The 20,895-nt window shown below is 37.3% G+C and overlaps 1 protein-coding gene across 2 annotated transcripts in view; it reads left to right on the forward strand.

The window, feature by feature from the left end:
- The window catches only part of PTBP3 (polypyrimidine tract binding protein 3), an 89,115-nt gene that overhangs the window by 59,601 nt on the left and 8,619 nt on the right, over window positions 1-20,895 (forward strand). For both annotated transcript variants that reach the window (XM_032214685.1, XM_032214686.1), the window contains 10 exons: window positions 1,492-1,661; window positions 5,541-5,687; window positions 7,892-8,056; window positions 9,269-9,379; window positions 11,586-11,760; window positions 14,308-14,385; window positions 14,989-15,128; window positions 17,080-17,113; window positions 17,447-17,539; window positions 18,273-18,489. In XM_032214685.1, coding sequence (XP_032070576.1) covers window positions 1,492-1,661; window positions 5,541-5,687; window positions 7,892-8,056; window positions 9,269-9,379; window positions 11,586-11,760; window positions 14,308-14,385; window positions 14,989-15,128; window positions 17,080-17,113; window positions 17,447-17,539; window positions 18,273-18,489 — 1,330 coding nt within the window. The remainder of the gene's footprint in view (window positions 1-1,491; window positions 1,662-5,540; window positions 5,688-7,891; window positions 8,057-9,268; window positions 9,380-11,585; window positions 11,761-14,307; window positions 14,386-14,988; window positions 15,129-17,079; window positions 17,114-17,446; window positions 17,540-18,272; window positions 18,490-20,895) is intronic.

A 20,895-nucleotide genomic window follows, 5' to 3' on the forward strand; every position in this document is an offset into this window, starting at 1 on the left:
ACTTAATATCACAAAGAAAAGAATCTAATTGAAATTTCCAGCTAGATCACTGCCAAAATAGCAATTTGCTAAAGCAAAAGGTTCATCTTGCTTCATTATTTTAACGTACTGCAGCTTTTAAGCAGCAGTTCAAGCAGAAGCTGTGAAAGAGATGATAACACCCTGCCTCAAATTCAGCCTCAGTCCATGGGTTCCTGACTAAGTGTTTTCCTTCAGTTCTGCTTCTGGTTTTTTTCCAGCAGAAAAGCAGAGGTAACCAGACTCTATACATGACCCGGAGTGTGCATCTCTTCCACAAGGGAATGTCTGTTGCACACACAAGCCTAGGGAAATACATATGGGTTTCTGTGATCACGGGTTGTGCAGGCTACAATTACGACGTGAGGATTCATTTTCTGTTTTCTAAATTGAAATTACCAGTAGATGGAATGTTGGTTTGAGAGTTTTATGACCTGAAGTTGTCAGAATTTTGAATGTACTTGGTTTGGGAAAAATGTCTTTCTTTAACCTTGCAAATTAAATAAGGGGAAAGGAAAGTGTCTGATCCACTTGTATCTTCACATATAGCAAATATTATATTTTGAATCCTCTCTGTTAACCATTTCGAATGTTAAAATTTGACACAAAATGGTTTCTAAAGTTTCCGGTTTGATCCCAGGATAGATTAGTCTGATCCTGTCAGACACATGTATAAACCAACTTCCAACTTCCAATTATTGTATATATTCCTCTATAATTTGCTAGCCAGTTTCCTAGGCAGGTTGAGTAGCAAATGGAGACATGTTCATTTACATTGGAGACTTTAGAAATGGCAAGCTATTTCCTGCAAAGGTAACCTGTGATTACTGTCCATGTGCCAGCTAAGGGATCTGGATTATGCATTTTTGGCAAAAGCTGGACAATGCTTGCTATTGTATTCTTTTTCAAGATGTACTAAACCTCATCCTAATCTGTTGGCATAGTCATACTACTGTATATATATCTTAGCAAATGGCTATAAATAACATTGCTTAATCACAGTAAATTATTTTTGGTTTTCTCATTCTTAATTTCTAGATCTTTGATCCTTACCAGCATCCTTCCCTATGTTTTGTATAAGTCCCCAGAAGACAATCAAATCACTAGGTCCTGTACTTGTAAATATTTCTGTAGAAGAAGACTACTAGTATCTGATTCTGCTTTCATATATCTTCTGACTGTTGGTTCAGTCTCTGTTTGCAAACATGCCAAAACAAAAAAAAATCAGTGAAATGCACCATGTAGCTTAACTGATCATAACTAGAATTATAAATTTCCTGTGTTAACTTTTTTCCTAAACCAAAGCAAAAAGAAAAGGTGAATAAACAGAAGATTAATAAGCAAATAAAGTACAAGTTACTATTACTGATTCTAATTAATTTGAAGTCATGTTAAATTTTGGAGCTCACACAGCAATCTCACTTTGTACTAGGTATACTTTATATGATGAAGCACTTTGTATATATGTTTTAGCTAATGGGAATGACAACAAGAAATTTAAAGGAGACAGATCTCCCTGCTCCCCTTCTCGAGTTCTTCATCTTCGTAAAATTCCAAATGATGTCACTGAAGCAGAAGTAATTTCTCTAGGTGTACCTTTTGGCAAAGTAACTAATCTCTTGATGTTGAAAGGAAAAAGCCAGGTAAGTGCATGTTTTATATCATATAAGCAACCATAGAAAATAATGTGTGCAATATATGATGAATTTGTCTGATAAACTTTGGAATTACTAGATTTCACTATCACATCATCAGTGGTACATAGGTTTTGGCTCAGATATAAGTTAAACATTCTTAACCTAAAACGGGGAAATAATTTCTATTTCTAAATGAAACTTCATTTTATAAAATTTTATCTATTTTTACTTTATTTTATTTTATTTTATTCAATTTGTATGGTCACTCATCTTCAAAAAGTGACTCCAGCCAACAAATAGTCATAAAAAAACCCTGAATTATCACTAAGTACTAAAAATTAAATACACAGCAGCCAAGGAAAATATTACAATCTTCAGACGTTAACATAAGCAGGAAATAGGTCCCTTTGCATACTTGGGACCCGCCCATCTGGGCACATTAGCAGCTTTTAAGGCATTACAAAAAGGCCAAAAGGGTCAGGGCCTTCTTAATATCCGGATAGAGGATGTTTCAGAGGGCAGGCACCACAGCAGAGAGGCATGCCTCCTGGTTCCTGCCAGCTGACATTCCTTGGCTGGTGGGATTTGGAGCATGCCTATCTTGCCAGACTGGATTGGGCATATAGAGATAACTGTGAGAAGGCATTCCTCAGGTAACCTGGTTCCTGTCTTTAGTCTTTGACTTACAGGCATACTTGAGGCCAGAATTTTGGTTGTAAGTTGTTTCGGTAATTAAGCAAGGCACCCACACGGTGGCTTTGCTGAATCACTGCAATCCTGGTTCTCCTCATTGCAGTCATTAAGCAACTGTAAGGCCATTATGTGGAACACATAGTACAGGGGTGGTGAAGGTGCTTTGCAAATGAAAAGATGCTTTGCAAATAATATTGAACGATCCTTTTTCAAAGCATTGAAGCAGTTGCATTGTTTGGAAAGCTCTGTGGTACCTTAAAGTTTCTTATTGGCTCTTAGTACATGCACTTTGTGTAGAGTGCACAGCTGCTTCAATTTGATGGTAGTTTCAGGCAACTCAGTAAAACATCCATGCAAAACTGCTAAAAGATTTAGTTCCTTTAATGTTTGAAAAGGGGCAACTTCACCAATGCCTTGAGAACAAATATTTCATATACTTCACACTGCCTTATTTATTTGGAGGAGGCTGGATCCTGATTTACACCCAAACGTTCGTTTTGATTTTGTGAAAAGGTGTCAGTTTTGGCATAATTATTTGATTTAAAAATAGTATTATATACTCTAGCCCAGTGTTTTTCAACCTTGGCAACATAGTAAGATGTGGATTTCAACTTTTAGAATTCCCCCCTGGCATGCTGAGGAAATTCTGAAGTTCACATGTTTTAAAGATGCCAAGGTTGAGAAACACTGCTGTAGCCAATCAAATAAATGAGAACTTTAAATCTAATTCCAAATTAGGCCAAAAGCTAATCTAAGAAGGTATCAGAATTTAGCAGCTGCTGCAAATGACCCTATTAAGTTTATTTTTCTGAAACACAGTTCCATTAAAACTATTACGTGCTTTTTAAGTCTAATTTGTAAACATTTTAGTTGCTAAAAGTTAACAGCTACCAACTTCACAAACTATTTACTGTTTTTTTCGGAGTACAAGACACACCATTTTCCTCCCTAAAAGAGGGTGAAAATTTGGGTGCATCTTATACACTGAATGTAGCCCCACCCATCCACCGGCCCCAACCCTTTGGCCTCTGCCTCCCAGCAATTTACCTCTTTGCAGCAAGGAGGGGGGGGGGGGCTTGCAGAGGCTTCAATAAGCTATAGCAATCCCTGCAGCCTGAAACAGCTGATGATTTGGAGAAATTGAAAGTAAAACTTGCTGTTTGCTCCAGGAGGCAAATTGCTGGGAGGTAGAGGTAGATTTTTTTTTCTTGTGCTAATCAGTCTATTTGCTGCAAGGAGGTAAGTCAACAAATATAAATGCCTATAGAATGTTCAAATTATTAGATTTATTTTTTAAAGACTGCTTTATTATTATTATTCTAGACAACAAAATGAAGAAGCTTTTTAAAATAAATGCTTGATCTGAAGAGGCCCAGTGCTATTGTTTTAAAAAGTGCTATTCTTTTAAATAGCAGAGAATAACTATACTTCCAGAAAGCACATCAATTTTAATAGCATCTGTACAAGTATAGTCTGAAATATAACATTACAAACAGTATATATTGTCTGTACTGTTTGTTGCAAGGAGGCAAATTGCTGAGAGGCAGAAGCAGATATTTTCCCCTTGTTTTCCTCCCCAAAATCTAGATGTGTCTTATACTTCGGAGCATCTTATACTCTGAAAAATACGGTAATTGTATTTAAAATATTCAAACTAAAATAAAAATACCACAATTCATGATTTGAGGCATTCTACGGGAATAATTACAAAATGTATTTTGTACATTTTGTATTTTGTACAAATGTATTTTGAAAGATCTTAATTAGAATGTATAAAACATCGGGTAGATTTCATACAAAATGAGAAAACATGGCTTCATACAATTCATGCCCTCCAAAGCTTAGCATTGAACAAATCTCAGATCGCCTGATTGAGATGTCACATGATATTTGATTGGTTTAATCTTTAATCTGTTATTCTTTCTTCCGGTCTACAGTAGATGAAAAACATGGACACCATCAGTTCAGTATTTCTTAAAAGAAATCTAGGTTTCTTGTATTTAAAATATAAAAGCAAATTTAAAAAGTTTTGCCAGATCATTTCTGTTGTTGTTTTACCATTTTGAATTATTTTTTTTTTTTAAAAAAGTCCATTAGTTTTTGGCAAAGCCCTTTTGCAGCATATTATGCATTTAAGATTGAGGAATGAAAGCAGACTGGATTTACTAGTAGTTATATAAATGTGTATTTCCATAAAAACAGGCTATGTGGCGACATCAGTTTGCTAGATGTGCACTTGGCATAATCAGCTATTGGCTTGGTCAGGTTTTACAGCTTTATCATTTACACCACTAATAAAGAACTGAGAGTCAGTTTGGTGTAGTGATTAAAGCACCAGGCTAGAAACATGAAAACTATACGTTCCGGTTCTGCCTTAGACAGCAACCAGCTGCGTGACTTAGGGCCAACCCCTATTTGCCAGCCCTAGAAAAGAGGCAATGGCAAACTACCTCTGAAAACTGCAGGAACTAATTCAGGTAGTCATCAGAAATCAACACTGACTCAAAGTCAGACTCCCAGCTCCAACAGCCCCCACCTCCAAACCTTTTTTTAGGCAATTACATTTTAAAAGGGTAGTAATACTATTGTAGTTTTTGCTACTTTATAAGTTTTATTAAGCCTTTCTTCATTCAATAATCAGGAAAGAAAACCACTAGACTCCATTTGTTGAAATCAAGTGTACTTTTACTAATTATAAATGAACAGATGCGAAGCTAAGCTAAGTCTGGTTAATTAGGCGCGAAAGCGAATAATATATTGTATAATTCATTCCCCTCCCCTTGGCATCCCCGTGCACAGTCCAATCATAATTCTCCCAAATGTCAGGTGTGAGATAACTTCGAAAGGCATCACCAGGATGGACCGTTGGCCTTGGCGGGAAACACTCCTCCTCGACATGCACAGTAAGGTTGTCAGTTCAGTGTCTAGAAACTTCCTCCAGCACAACAATGATTCCCCTCCCAAATACCATGCCCCCCTCCCCGTTTCAAAGGCAGCCGAAGCAGTAGCAAAGCAGAGGCTGATACTGCTGTTAATAAATAAATAAATAAATAAATAAATTTGATTTCTGGTATCTTAAAGCAAAACAGTATCATACATAACAGTACTGCAGATGGCACATATATGTATTACATATTTGCCAAGATAGGGTAGTGGTTTTCCTGTCAAGACATTTCTCTGTATTTATTTCAGGCTTTTCTAGAAATGGCTTCAGAAGAAGCTGCTGTTACTATGGTGAACTACTACACTCCTGTTACTCCTCACCTTCGCAGTCAGCCTGTTTATATTCAGTATTCCAATCATAGAGAACTTAAGACTGACAATCTACCAAACCATGCTGTAAGTATGCTACCTCTGAGTAAAGTACATGACCTTGAAATTCAGTCTCAGCAAACTGGAGTGCTATTGGAATGACAACATACAAACATGACATTATCATACAAATGTTGCCATTGAATACGTGCATTCTAATTTCTGATGCAAGTAATAATTTGTAGCATTAGTGTGATAATAAAGTCATGCATGTTACATCCTTTCCACCCAATACCCATTTTTTATTATTATTACTATTATTATGGCCACTTCATCTTAGAGGTTATTATAATTGCCTAACTTGTAAAATAGCCCAAGTTCAAATCCCAGTAAGGGTATCTGGGAATAAACCTGCATCAGGAGAAGTGTTATTCTATTGTAACTGGTCTGAGAATAAAACGTTAATCAGTTTCCTATAAGAAATGTATGTATGTGATCCAGAACATCTCCATAGTATACAGTTCCTATATGTAGATGATCATCTTTGCACTCAAAACAGCTGTACTCCAATTGCCTCAGTCACATACTTATTAAAAGCAAACTGCATGGACATATCTATTCAACTCCGCAAACAGACAAACTGTAAAGACTTAAAGTGTTAAACAGTGAAAACAATTTTCTTTCAATTCAAGGGTGAACGTCCTAATAGTATTCTTAAGAATTCTGTCCTCTTCGCTCTGTAGATCTTTTATGTATATATTTTGTTCATTTGTTAGAATACTATCCCACTTTTCATTCTGGAGCTTAAGGTGGCATGTAAAGTGCTCCCTCCTATTAAATTTCCCACAACAACTTTACTAGGAGGTAGTAGGTTGGGTTGAGAGAGAAAGATGTGGGTGATGTGGGTGATGTCACTGACAGTCACCCCAATACCTTAACTACAGGTACTCCTTGATTTACAACCATTTGTTTAGTGAACAAATTCACAACAGCACTGAAAAATGTGATATATGACCGGTTTTCACACTTGCGACCATTGTAGCATCCCAGTGGTCATGCAATCAAAATTTGGGGACTTGGCAATTGGCTTGTATTTATGAGAGTTCCATTGTTCCATGGTCATGGGATCACCATTTGTAATCTCCCTAGCCAGTTTTTGACCAGCAAAGTCAATGTGGGAGAGACCAGATTTGCTTAATGACCATGTGATTCGCTTAACAACTGCAGTGATTCTCTTAACAATTGTGGCGAAGAAAGTCATAAAATGGGGCAAAACTCAACTGCCTTACTTAGCAACAGAAGCCTTGGTTATGTTGAGGACTAGCTGTGTGTTACACCCATTAAGCCTCTGTTATGTTAGACTTTGAGAAACAAGAATATTGCATAATTGGTATTGGGAACTGCTAGAGGAACCATGACAGAATAATGTGGAATCGTACTTCCAATTTCAGCAGGGAGCTTTGCATATGTTTCTGTTCAGGAACAATTTATTCTTATTAAACTTTAGATAAAATTTGTACCTTGGCTATGGTAAAAAAAATCCGATGAACAATGAAGTTCTATATTTTCAGGAAATATGATGAAGCATAGTTAAAGCTATTATGCTGAAGGGAGTTTTGTTATTTGTCCTTGTATCCCATCAGTTCAAGAGAAAATGGAATTTGGAGTTTGAGATAGCCTTGAAATTCATGCTCTGCTGGAGTAATTGTCTTATAACAGCAAGTGTTTTTGGCAAGAAACCAATTGAAGATGGTGGATCATAGCAGTCTCTAAGATGCATCCACTATAGCGACGTCAAGATGATGCTTGGAATTCATTATGGAAATGGAACAGTGTATCTAGCAGGACTCTGACAAGTCTATTTCTTAGCTACAACAGCAGCTCTTATCATCTGTATCCATTTTTCTTATGACTTCCTTGTGTTTTGTTGATGAGAATGTAGGAGAATGGTGCTGTTGGGGCACACTTGAATAAACCTTTGAGTGAATCTTATCTTGTTTTTGGTTAGTATTTTTAAAAGAAACAACAATATGGAAGTAGATTTACTTTAACTTATATAGCTATTCAATTATTCCAAAAGTTTACAACATGTTTTAGATGTTTCTATAAAACTTGAGATGCAGCAGAATGAAAAATTAGCAATCTGCACTATTGCTGAGGTAGAAAAAAGGAAGCATAAGACTATCCACTGGAGACCTACTGATTCCTGTAGCATTTTGTTCTGAGCATAATCTGTATGTAATGTTTTTAACATATGTAATAGATATATCAAAATTTCATCTTCCTCTCAGAGAACTCAAGCTGCATTGCAAGCAGTGAATGCTATGCAGTCTGGAGGCATGGCCCTCACAGGTGCTCCAATTACTGAGAGTGGGCTGCCTCCTGGTCAGAGTTCGGTTCTTCGAATTATTGTGGAAAATCTCTTCTACCCTGTTACTCTAGAAGTGCTATGTCAGGTATAAACAAATGTTTTTGTTATAGTTATTTATTTGGATATATTTAGCATTAAAGTATGGCTATAAGTTGTGTTTTCCCCTTTGCCAAATATCTTAAGTCCGGAATGATTGTCTTTCTTCTTAATTCAAATAAAGAAGTAATAAAAACCAAATATTTACTGTAGGATAACTTGCATGCTGTAACAGTACCACAGACAGCACTAGTGATCCAGCCAGCAGGATCATGCATACCTATTTCTTCTCGATTTCTTGTACACTCCATCTTAAATATTTGCTTATGAATATGAATTCAAGTCAGGGAGGACAATAAACACATAATAAAGATTCCATAGAATTGAAAGAAGAAACGGGAATGAATAAATTTTGTTAGATCATAGCTTTATGGTACATTTAATCCCAATACTGTATTAATGTGGCTTATTATGGTGTTGGAAAGCTTTTGAATGGCCAGGTTGCAAACATAACACCTCTCTTTGGATTATGAAAGCAGCCATGTCTTTTGCAAGGGTGGCATGGCTTTCTTGAAAGCCATTTCTGGCTATCTCTGCCTGTTTGTGTACACACAGCCATTTTGTTTTGTTGCTTTTCAAAAAGAAAAGCTACTTTTCCCCTCCCATGAAGCCTAACAGATATCCACACACATACATATGGAAACAGCTAGGAATAACTTCCAAAACACCTGCATAAGCCTTGCAAAGGACACAGCTGCCTTAGCAATTCAAAGAGAGATGCTATGTTTTGTGTTGCAAAGCAACCCTTTCAAAGGCTTTATGCAGCCTTGTTTTGTCATTTGTGCATAATGTGACAACTGTGGTACTGTTTAGTCTTAGTTTCTTTATTGTGATTATTTATCTTATTTACATTAAATATTGGGGGGGAAAGCCTTTCAAGCTTAGGTGATATTTTCCTTGCAGCAAAAACAGTAATGTAACTGGCCAGTTTAATTAAATTATATTTAATTATAATTTGTACATATTGAAGAAAAATCAGTCTTTATTATTTTTGTTTTTATAGAGAGAACTATTTCACTTATAAAATTTGTTATAACCCCCAGTGTGTAACATTAACATTAATATCATGTTCAGAGTACTACACTTCCAAATTATAATAAAAATTCCCACGCCTGTAAATTTAGATTGTTGGAAATAATCATATCTCAAATTCCCAATAAAGTATTAATGCATGAATTGACTGTTTGAACTTTTTATTTAGATCTTCTCCAAGTTTGGAACAGTTCTGAAGATCATAACTTTTACAAAGAATAATCAATTTCAGGCCTTGCTTCAATATGCTGACCCTTTGAACGCACAGTATGCCAAAATGGTAACTTTGTGAATAGATTTCTAATGTGTTTGCATTGTAACAGTTTACTGCATATAAAATGCCTTATTTTTCTGGTGCTATGTTACACACGTATTATGCTGCAATTTTACAGTACAGAAATAATGTTTGCAGCCCACACCAGAGCAATAATCATTTTATACAGTTATTTCTTTGCATTACAGTATCATATATTACTTTGAAATTCAGAGACTGCATAAGAATTTGTGATGGACATAATTGTACATTATAAACATGCTTCATTTAAATGTTGGTAGGCCAGTGTGCAGAATGCGGCTTTCCAAAAAGGCCTATTTTATTGTCTATCAGAGGTGCCTACAATTTTCTTCCATCCCCCACCCCCCTTTACTCTGCTACTGCTGTAAATAAAAGCCAGATGCTAATGTGACTGTTCCAGTTTTGAAAGATTATTCTGGTAAGCCTTTAAGAGTGATAGTAAAAAATTTTCAGAACTGCTCTACAAGTTCTAAACAGGTGCTCCACGAAGGCTATTTGGTTAATTATTCAAATCTTTCAAATCATCTAATAGAGCTGTGCACCATTTGGTAGCTATATTTTACTAATTTGATAGCATGAGTGATGCAGCATAAGCATGTTGTGTAGTCTCAAAGAAATGCAATTTCAAAATGACGTTTGTCGTTATACGTATAATTTAAGTATAACAAGAGTTACAAAATTCTGGCAATATGGTTCCTTTATTGTTTACTAGCTGATAACCGAATAACCTGATATTTATAGGGGAGAAATGTGTGGACCAAACGTTAATTTCTAATGTTGGATTTTCCCCCTTACCAGAGGAACCCCCTTGTGGAGTACTGTGAAGCCATTACCATGGCAACTCCACTGCGCTGTACAGTAGAAGTTAATATGGCAATACGGCACAACAGGCTGTATCTTAACAGAACACACACCCCGAGAGGTGTTAGAGGTGTCTTACCCCCACAATATTTTTCCAGAGAGTAAGTCATCTGTGTAGCAAGTTTGGTTGAAATTGTTTAAGGCCTTCCAGAGTTATGCTGGAAAACACACAGACACAAACAAACAAACAAACAAACAAACACAGATATATATATATCAGGGGTGGGTTTCTCGCCCCGTTCCAACCGGTCCGGTTGGAATGAGGCCGGCGGCGTCCTCGCGCGCCGTGCGCACGTGCATGCGCGGCGCACGCATGCGTACTAGCGTCTGTGCGATGCTCCAGCTGCTCCTGGAGGATCGCGCAGGCGCTGTATGCGTCCTGCGCATGCGTGGAAGCGCAGAATTCGGCAAAACCGGGTAAGGAGCGGGCGCGCGCGGGCGCGGGGGGAGGCCTTCACCGTTCCTGGAAGTTACTTACTTCCGGGTTCGGCGACCAACCGGATCGCAGGGACCGCCGCGAACCGGTTGAAACCCACCCCTGATATATATATATATGTTTTCTGAGGTTTTCGCGGGTGTTAGTATGTAGGTCTCTAGTTGTTCGGGTTTTCTCCCGCGTAGAATTGGAGATGTCTTGGCGACGTTTCGACGAAGTCTCATTCGTCATCTTCAGGCTGCTTCAGACTACTTCAGGCTTGGTGTCTCCGAAACACCAAGCCTGAAGTAGTCTGAAGCAGCCTGAAGATGACAAATGAGACTTCGTCGAAACGTCGCCAAGACATCTCCAATTCTACGCGGGAGAAAACCCGAACAACTAGAGACCTACATACATACATACATACATACATACATACATACATACATATATATATATACACACACATACATACATACATATATACATATATACATATACATACATACATACATATATATATATACATACATACATACATACATATACATATATATATATATATATATGCATATATATATATATATATGCATATGTATGTATGTATGTATGTATGTATGTATGTATGTATGTATATATATATATATATATATATATATATATATATATATATATATATATATATATATACACACATATATATACATACATACACACACACACACACACATATACATACATAAACAAAGCACATAAAACAATGGGCCCAGGCAACATTGAAAATGTGAACTCATTTGCCCCTTTGCGTCAACCAGAGTATATGTCCACACTACAACTTTGCTTGTATTTATGTGATCTAGATTACAAAAAATCCTGGAAGCATTTCATAGCCTCAATTTTTTTTCATCTCCATAGGCTCTAGATGGTCAGAATATCTATAATGCTTGCTGCACTCTTCGTATTGATTTCTCCAAGCTAACAAGCCTTAATGTAAAATATAACAATGATAAGAGCAGAGACTTCACACGTTTGGACCTTCCTTCAGGGGATGGGCAGCCTTCACTTGACCCTACTATGGCTGCTGCTTTTGGTAAGAACTCTTCCTTTGTAGTTGAAGAAACAACAAATTGCCCCTGCCTTCTATCATGGGCCACTGAGATTTTTCTTTCCACAGAGAGACATTATAAAGCAGTAAAATGCACATCCCATCATTTGGAAGAAGTGGCTTTGAAAAATATTGATTATTAATATAGGTTATGATGTTAGATTAATTATTATTATTTTTAAATTGCAACACTGCAGCTTATGAAAGCTGCCTTTCTTATGAAATTATTAAGATCCAAAGTTGAGATTCTCTTTTTTTAGCTTTTGTGCCCTGTGCATCATTGATGATGTGAAAGAAAATTTGTCAAATTTAAAAAGGACATTCCTCCTAGTGTATTGGAAATAATTGGCACAATTACTTTTACAATTATGCTATGTTCTTTTTTGCACAACCTTTTACCAGCATTTTTTGGAAATCACTACCAAACTTTTCTTCCTTAGCTAACCCAGAAGAATAACGAAGATAAATTTTGCTTCCTCTTATTTCAGGGGAAATTTTATTTGTAAAACGTGAAGGAACACTGACACTTTACAAAGCTCTGATAAGGCTATCATCTTACAATGATGTTACTGTACTCTAGAGGGGAATTATTATTGTAGAATCTGGAACAGAAGTATTGATGGGTTCTTGCTGTCCCTGTCCATTTCCAATTGGAACAAAGTCTTGAGTCTAGCATTAAACTCATGAGCTTTTGGTACTGTATCAAACTTATCTTTATCCATACATTTTCAGTGTTGAGCAGTAATCACTGTCAGCAATGCCCCGAAAGGATACTTTTGAAAATAATCAATATACTGTATTTTTATTATGTTCGATATATTGGGGTCTAACATATTGATCATAAGATAGCTCATAATAAAACATTTAAAAAAGATTCTGAGTATTTCTAAAGTAGGCAGAGAAAAAACTTTCTTCTACAAGTGCAATGGAAACCATTCCTCCTTGTAGAAAGGTATTCTTAGTTCTTTTATATGAAAACTTTCTCTTATAGTTAGCCATGGTATTCTTTGGGGCAGCACATTAGAAATTGAGCTCAGGAATTTAGGAATTTAATCTTCAGAACTAAAACAGAACCAGACTATTGAAAATTATATTGATCTCAAATTTAGCCTAGCTTAGCTTTGTAGTTTTCTCATTCATCCAGGCAGGTAACTGATTGTTACAGATCCAGATGAGCAATGTTCAAGCAGAAATTTGTCTTGGAAAGAATTTCCAAAACCTTGCATTTATATTTTTGTGAACAAGGTGCACTCTGATTCTAGACATTTTTGCTCATAATAGATGAATGCAGGATTTTGGGAATTTCCTCTCCTGTTTTTTCTATAGCTTTTTCTATCAGTAATTATCTAAATACACAAAACAGCTTCGGTAAACTCTGAGCCTAAGCTTTAAAAATTAGAAGAACAGGTAAGTGGTAGTATTAAGAGGAGAAAACATTCACTTTCTCTTTCAAGCAGCCATATGTTGATCCAGTATCAAGTGAATTAATTAGTTTGTTAGGATATCCATTTGTGCAGTACGGCAAAGAGAGTTTACATCCTGTATGCAAAACCTCTTTACTATCCTTGGGTAGAAATACAGGGTATTGTATGTATTTGATATCAGTATTCACGCAGGCCCTATCTGGCTGAATAAGCTCTTTGTTGCTAGCTGTTTGCATAATGAATTATAATGGAGAGCAGAAGTGTGAATTAAATGATGAATGCCTATATTGCCAAATACAAGTCACAATACCAATGCATGCTGTATTATAACTATAAAATATATAGTGTTTTGCAGTATTTGTGTAACTGCCATATTGTGACTAAAGATAAGAGGTTTAGGAAGCTATTGAGTTGTAAAGGTTGTAGACCTGAATGTGGCAATTTCCTGCTGTTTCTAAAGCACCATAGCTGTAGCATGTGAATTGGTCTCATGAAATAGAGCCTACTTGATTTCTTTGCTCAGTGCTTATTTCTGCGCATCATATTCTACATTTTGTACAAGTTGCTGCAACTGTTTTTAATGCCATAGTTTGACCTAAAAGTTGTAAAAAGATACTTTCAATCAGTTAAGTAATCTTTAGAGACTAAGCAATTGATAGCATGAATCAGCTGCTGTATTTTTCCTGCTATCTTATTGAAGATGGGAAAAAATTAAATAGCATTATATAATTTAACATAAAAAGAAAAAAAGAAGCACTGGGCCCTGATTAATAAACTACAGAAAAAGTATTACATTTGTACAGGTTATTTGCACTTGGGGTTTGGTTCTTTAATGTCCTGTCAGAGAAATAGATCCTAAAATGCCTATTGGAATTATACCAATATTGAGGGAAAAGATTGTACAGCTATTATTCATCGCTTAATTGCCAGAACAGTCTTCAAATAGAAGCAGAGCAGAGAATCACATAAACTGAACTGAACAGGGCATATATTCATCCCATACAATAAATCTTAAGACAAGAATCTTTCCTTTAGGGGTTGACTAACTTTTTACTTTCTCTAGAAATTAACCACCTGAATTCTGGTCTAATTTGTTTTCCTTCTTCAGGCACTCCAAGTATCATCTCCTCACCATATGCAGGGGCAGCTGGCTTTGCTCCTGCCATTGGCTTCCCCCAAGCTGCAGGTAAAGACTTTTTTAGTATAGTAAAGATCTAATTTTCTGCCTTTAATATTTCATTTAGGTTTGTTAAATATTTATGTATGTGTTAGAACCAAAAGCTGACAAATATGTTGGCAGTTTTTTTTAATGGTGTGGGTCACGTGTTATTGTTTTATTTGACAGCACATTAACAAAGCATTTAAAAACAAAGCTTTTAATATTGCTTGACTATTTTTCTGTTCTGGATTTTTTGAATTCCAGTTAGAAAATCAAAGATAGATATTAGATTGCAATTGGGCAGGAGAATATAAGAGAGTGTTTTATCCATATTTAACTAGCAGGATTAGTGGGAAACACAAGAATCAAGGCCTTGGGTAATACGCCATTTTGAAGGAATCCTTCTTCCATAAAACATGGGGAGGAGATTCAAAGATTGGGATGAGAGTTTGATTTGATTCAGGTTGCTTTTTCAAAATGGAAGGAGACATGAGCTATGACATTTAATCCAGTGAGGAGAAATATATTGACATGCATTTTCAGATTAGATTTACTTTTAACCTGAGAAATAAAAAATGAAGTTACCTTTGTTTTTACTGAAATGCTTTTTGGAACTTTTGGTTGTTCCAGGTTTATCGATCTCGGCTGTTCCTAGCGCACTTGGCCCTCTTGCAATTTCCACCTCTGCAATGACTGGGCGGATGACTCTCACAGGAGTTACAGGATTGCCTGGAAATTCTGTGTTACTTGTTAGCAATCTCAATCCTGATGTAAGACTAACACATGTTTGCATATGCCACAACTCAAATATAGCTTTTGTTTTAATCATTTTTATTCTGTTGCAAAAGTCATAATCTGAAAAAAGTATGTATATCTTACATTTGTAAATAAACCCCCACTCCCTATATGTATACGCTAGTGACATTCATGTCCTTAATTAACACCTGTCAATGCACTTGAAAACAAGAAAAGGGGTTAGTCAAACATAAAAACTGATATATACAGTCCAAATAGTAAGTAATCCTCCTGCGTCTGACTCCTACTGAAATGTTCGCTCAAATAAAGAAAAAGAGGTAAGCTCTTTGTACCACTGGGTAATTCACTGAACATGAGAGTCATTCCAACCCTGTTAGTTAGTGTGTGTGTGTTTGTGTGTGTGTGTGTGTGTGTGTGTGTGTGTGTGTGTGTGTAAAAGCATGCAGTGACATTTTCCACTGCTTTCCTATTACTTTCTGAATGGCTGGTAAAAGAATGTAAGCATCCTCAAAAACCACTGATTTCTGTCAGAACAAAATCTTATTTTCAAAAGGGAATATTATAGTACCTGCTCTCATTGTTAATAATCCCCGTTGCGTTTTGAGCATCACATCCTACTATTAACTGAACTTATCAGTTTTTTCCTAAAAAGATATGTACCTAAATTGGAAGATATGCAATAGTATTTTTAAATTAATTGTAAATGTGTAATAATGTGACATATGTGGCCAGAATGGCCTTTACAGTATTACACTGGTATACCAGGCATTCTAGTTTCTTGTTCTGTATCTCCTTATGCTCTTGACTATCTGATAAAGTTATGGCAGGTTACATAAAAAGAAGTTGTTAAACTTTCTAGTGCCAGAACAATTCTCTTTTCCCAATAACAATGCCTTTAAATTCAATCATAGATATATAACAGCTATGGCAAACCTTTTTTGGCTCACGTGCCATAAGTGGGGGGAGTGCAGGGAGGTCATACACGGGTGTGCCGCACCCATAATGCAATGCGCAACCCCCTTAGTGTGCATGCACACATGAGAGGCACTGCCCCCCATTTTTTGCATGCTTTTTTCGCCCTCCCCAAGCTCCAGAGGCTTTATAGGAGCCTGGGGAGGGTGAAAACAGCCCCCCCGGAGGCCCTCTGGAAGCTTTAGGGACTTTCAAGAGGCTTCCCAGAAGCCTCTGGAGGGCTTAAACTGACCCTACAAGCAAACCGGACTTCCGGTTTCTCGTTGGGGTGTTTTTAGTCCTCCGGAGGCTTCAGGGAAACCTCCTGAAGGTCCCTGAAACCTCTGGAGGGCTTAAATCGACCCTATGAGCAAACCCTGAAGTGACTTCCGGTTTGCTTGTAGGGTCCTTTTTAGTCCTCCAGAAGCTTCAGGGAAGCCTCCTGAAGGTCCCTGAAGCATTTGAACCCGCTTAAACTGACCCTACGAGCAAACCGGAAGTCTGTTCCCGAACTTCCGGTTTGCCCATAGGGGGGGGGGTTTGTGCTCTAAGCCTCCGGGGGGCTCTGGGGGGGAAGGCTCTTTTCGCGCCCCCCCCCCCAGGCTCCTGTAAAGCCTCTGGAGCCTGGGGAAGGCGAAAAATGGGGCCAGCTGACAGGGCAACGCTTCACATGCCCTGACAAATGGCTCCGCGTGTCACCTGTGACACGTGTGCCATAGGTTCGCCATCCTGGATATATAACAAAGCTGGTTTTGACAATATTGCAACAGTATTTCAAAGATATTTGAAATATCTCATTTCAAACTTAATTGAACTGCCAACTATTATAATTAGATTTATGCTATTTGTTAAAATCTAAACAATCATATGGTCTTTATCAACAAAAGAATGGCTAAATGATGTGAGTTATATACAGTACTACAGTATAGAATGTATTAAAACAAACATACACAGTAACTATATGATAATTCCGGATTTACGCATTATACATTATTGTTGTTATATTCTGTGCAGGCAATCACACCAGATGGGCTTTTTATCTTGTTTGGTAAGTTTAATTTCTATATACAGAATATACATAATATTGTCTGAGAAACTACAAATTGTAATTGGTTTGTGTTTTTAAAAATACTGCGTGACATCTGTATATTTGTTGGTGTACGTATAGGAACTTGATTCTTTTGTAAATAATAATTAGAATATATTTGACTTGCAGATTTTCATATCTGTTCTCCTGGTTCTTGCACAGTTCTCAGATGTGCTTAATATATGTTATTTTTAAAGCTTCCCTTGGCATAGCACATGCATTATAACATATGTATATATAACTGGAATGATCTTGCTGCAGAAAATGAATTCAAAATGTGTTTTATTTTTGCAGGTGTTTACGGTGATGTCCACCGTGTAAAAATCATGTTTAATAAGAAGGAAAATGCCTTAGTTCAAATGGCAGATGCAACTCAAGCCCAATTAGGTATGAAAAGTGCTAATCAAATATAGTGTGATTCCATTGTATAAATTGCTCATTTAATTTACTTTATAGTAAACATCTATTGTAATTTTCCTTTTAAAAAAAACGAGAAAAAACTAAGAATGGAAACTAAATGCTACTGCTACTTTTACCTCTGCAACAGGATATTGATTTTCATTTGATTAAAAATTTATTTGATTATTTTTTCGACTGAAGTTTCTTTAATGTGAAGTTAATGCATGTTTCATTTTCTATACTTTATTAATTGTGCATAGTGATTTCCTGCTCTCATAAATAATAATTAGAGTATATCTGATCCTAATTCAGAAACATAAAATGAAACAGCCATGGTGGTGCAGTGGTTAGAAAGCAGTATTGCAGGCTGACTCTGCCCATTGCCAGGAGTTCAGTCCTCATCGGCTCAGGTTAACTCAACCTTCCACCTTTCCAAGGTTGGTAAAATAAGGACCCAGATTGTTGGGAGCAATACTCATTCTATAAACTACCTAGAGAGAGCTGTAAAGCACTATGACGAAGTATATAAGCCTCAGTGCTATTGCTATTGCTATTTTTGCTGTAAATAGCATAATGAAAATCAGTGTAGTTGAAAATTAGCAAAAGGTGAATCTAATATACTGACTGAGTATTGGAACAGATTTTTTAAAAATACTGCTTGGGACAGTATCTTTTTCTTTATTTCCCCCCAATCTTAATTTCGTTGTCTTAAATACTTCAGCCATGAATCATTTAAATGGACAAAAACTGTATGGGAAAGCGCTCCGTATTACACTTTCAAAGCATCAAACAGTACAGCTCCCTCGTGAGGGTCAAGAGGACCAGGGTCTAACCAAGGACTATGGTAATAGCCCTTTGCATCGCTTTAAGAAGCCTGGCTCCAAAAACTTCCAAAATATCTTCCCTCCATCTGCCACTCTTCATCTCTCCAACATTCCGTAAGTACATCCAGATATAAAGAAGGCTTGGTCAAGAGAGCTGTTATGTCTCCCTCCTTCCCATTCAGTCTAAATAAGTGATTTGTTGCCTTCTTCATCAGATGTTTGAGGGAATCTGCTGTATTGTAGGCCAGTTCAGGATATGAGCAGTTGACTTGGTAATGGTACACGCTTCTGAGTTTGCGATAGTGGCAAAAACGGAAGCTTCTGAGTTTTAAGTGAGCTTTCTTTTTTTTTAATGTTTCTTATTGTATTGGAGCAGATAGAGACCATTGTATTGTTGTCCTGCCAATTTTATTACTAGGATATGAATTTGATTGGTAGAGCATGTTAATATTGCTAAAAAAAACCTTGAATTTATAAATTTGCACATGGGGTCATTTGAAGTTTCTTTTTGCCAGTAGCAGTTTGCATTTATGAGAGGAAAGCTATTTTTGAAAGCTACAAGTATCTGAATTTCAGAATTCTTGTGCCTGTTTATAAGTTGTAGTTTCATGTGCATAAATTAAATAATGTGTAGAGTAGATAAAACACATCAGAGCGGTGACATCATTAAACCCAAGAACATTTGTTTATTTTTGCTCTAAATACAACTCAGCATTGTCTCGTTGCAGTGTTGTACCATAAAATGTATTTATAATGCCACAAGCCTATAAAAAGTCTTAATTATCTGTGGGACAATAAATACAACTTCAGAGGAGTTTATTTATTTATTTATTAGTTTACAGTCAAGGACCAAAAGGAAAGCAGTAAAACAGTATTAGCTAATAAAACTAGATGAGAAATTGGCATATTAGAGATGGTAGACGTAGTGACAATCATAAATGTTGACAGTCTTTTGTGCAAGACACATTTAGCCAGAACATAATTCAAACCCAGCATCTTTTAACAGTAATTGCACTTGACAAATTTTGAGAATAGAGATATGTCACTAGATTGATCTATGAGGAAATAAGATGCAACTTCAATATCAGGCTAACCTGTACATTTAGTAAGTAGGGAAAAATCAGCTTGGAGTGTCAAGTGCTCCTATGATATAAAAGGAAGCACAATGAGACATTTACAATTGTCTAAATGATCTCATTCCAATTGTGCACTCTGAATGTGTAATATCTTTTATACTCTTACCCAATACATGCAATGGGTAAGCCTTGTTAGTGTAAATATTAAATGGGAGAGACTGGTGGAGAAAAATCTAGGTATAGCAAAAAGTCTACTATAGAGGCCCCATTTGTAATGGACTGAGACTATATCATTCTGCATATCCAATTCAAATACTCTTGTTTGACCTGTTTCCCTGGTCTAAACAAGTTTCACCGGTTCAAGGTTGAATCATCCTTCCATCCTTCCGAGGTCGGTAAAATGAGGACCCAGATTGTTAGTGGCAATATGCTGACTCTAAACCGCTTAGAGAGGACTGTAAAGCACTGTGAAGCAGTATATAAGTCTTAAGTGCTATTACTAGTGCTATTAACGGGGATTGAGCTGAAACCTTGACCTTGTATTTCTCTTGGGGCAGTGGAGACGTGATATTGATTTAAGGGGAATAGAGACCTTGCCCTTGTCATGGTCAGATCACTCCTTGCTGAGGCTTGACTTCAGGACGCTACTTCCCCATTGCAGGGAGGTGGAGCCGATTAAGTGGTTCCGCCCCAGGCGCCTGATGGACCCGGAGGGATTTCAGAGGGAGGTTGGAGAGATACCTGACTCCCTTGTCCGCAATCCGGCCAAGTCTTTGGTCGCTGCCTGGAACATTGCGGCGGCTGGAGCATTGGATCGGATTGCGCCTTTGAGGCCTCTCCGCGGCAGTGGATCCAGGAGGGCACCTTGGTTTACTGAGGAACTCCGGGAGATGAAGCGCCAAAAGAGATGCCTAGAGCGACATTGGAGGGCTAGTAACTGAATCTCATCGATCACTATTAAGAGCCTTTATTAGGACTTATCTAGTGGTGATACTGGTGGCAAAATGTACGCATTTTTCCGCTCTTATTGCGTCCACGGAATCTCGCCCAGCCGCCCTGTTTAGGGTGACCCGCTCCCTCCTGAAAGATGAGGAGGCGGGGGAACCCCTGCAGGGAAGAGCTGAGGAGTTCGTTCAGTTTCTGTCGGATAAAATCACTCAGATTCGGACAGACCTGGACTCCGCTTGGACAGTACCAGCCGAGATGCCGAGGGTTAGTCTTAATCGGATTTTCTGGGATGAGTTTGAATTTGTCACCCCTTGAGGAAGTGGACAAGGCCATGGGAGCGATGAGTGCCTCCACCTGTTTATTGGACCCGTGCCACTCCTGGCTGGTTTCAACCAGCAGAGAGGTGACACGAGGCTGGCTCCATAGATGCAGAAGGGGTCTTTCCCGCAACCATTAAAGGAAACAGTGGTAAGACCCCTCCTCAAGAAGCCTTCCC

This window comes from Thamnophis elegans, chromosome 3, assembly GCF_009769535.1.
Source record: "Thamnophis elegans isolate rThaEle1 chromosome 3, rThaEle1.pri, whole genome shotgun sequence".
Taxonomy (NCBI): Eukaryota; Metazoa; Chordata; class Lepidosauria; order Squamata; family Colubridae; genus Thamnophis; species Thamnophis elegans.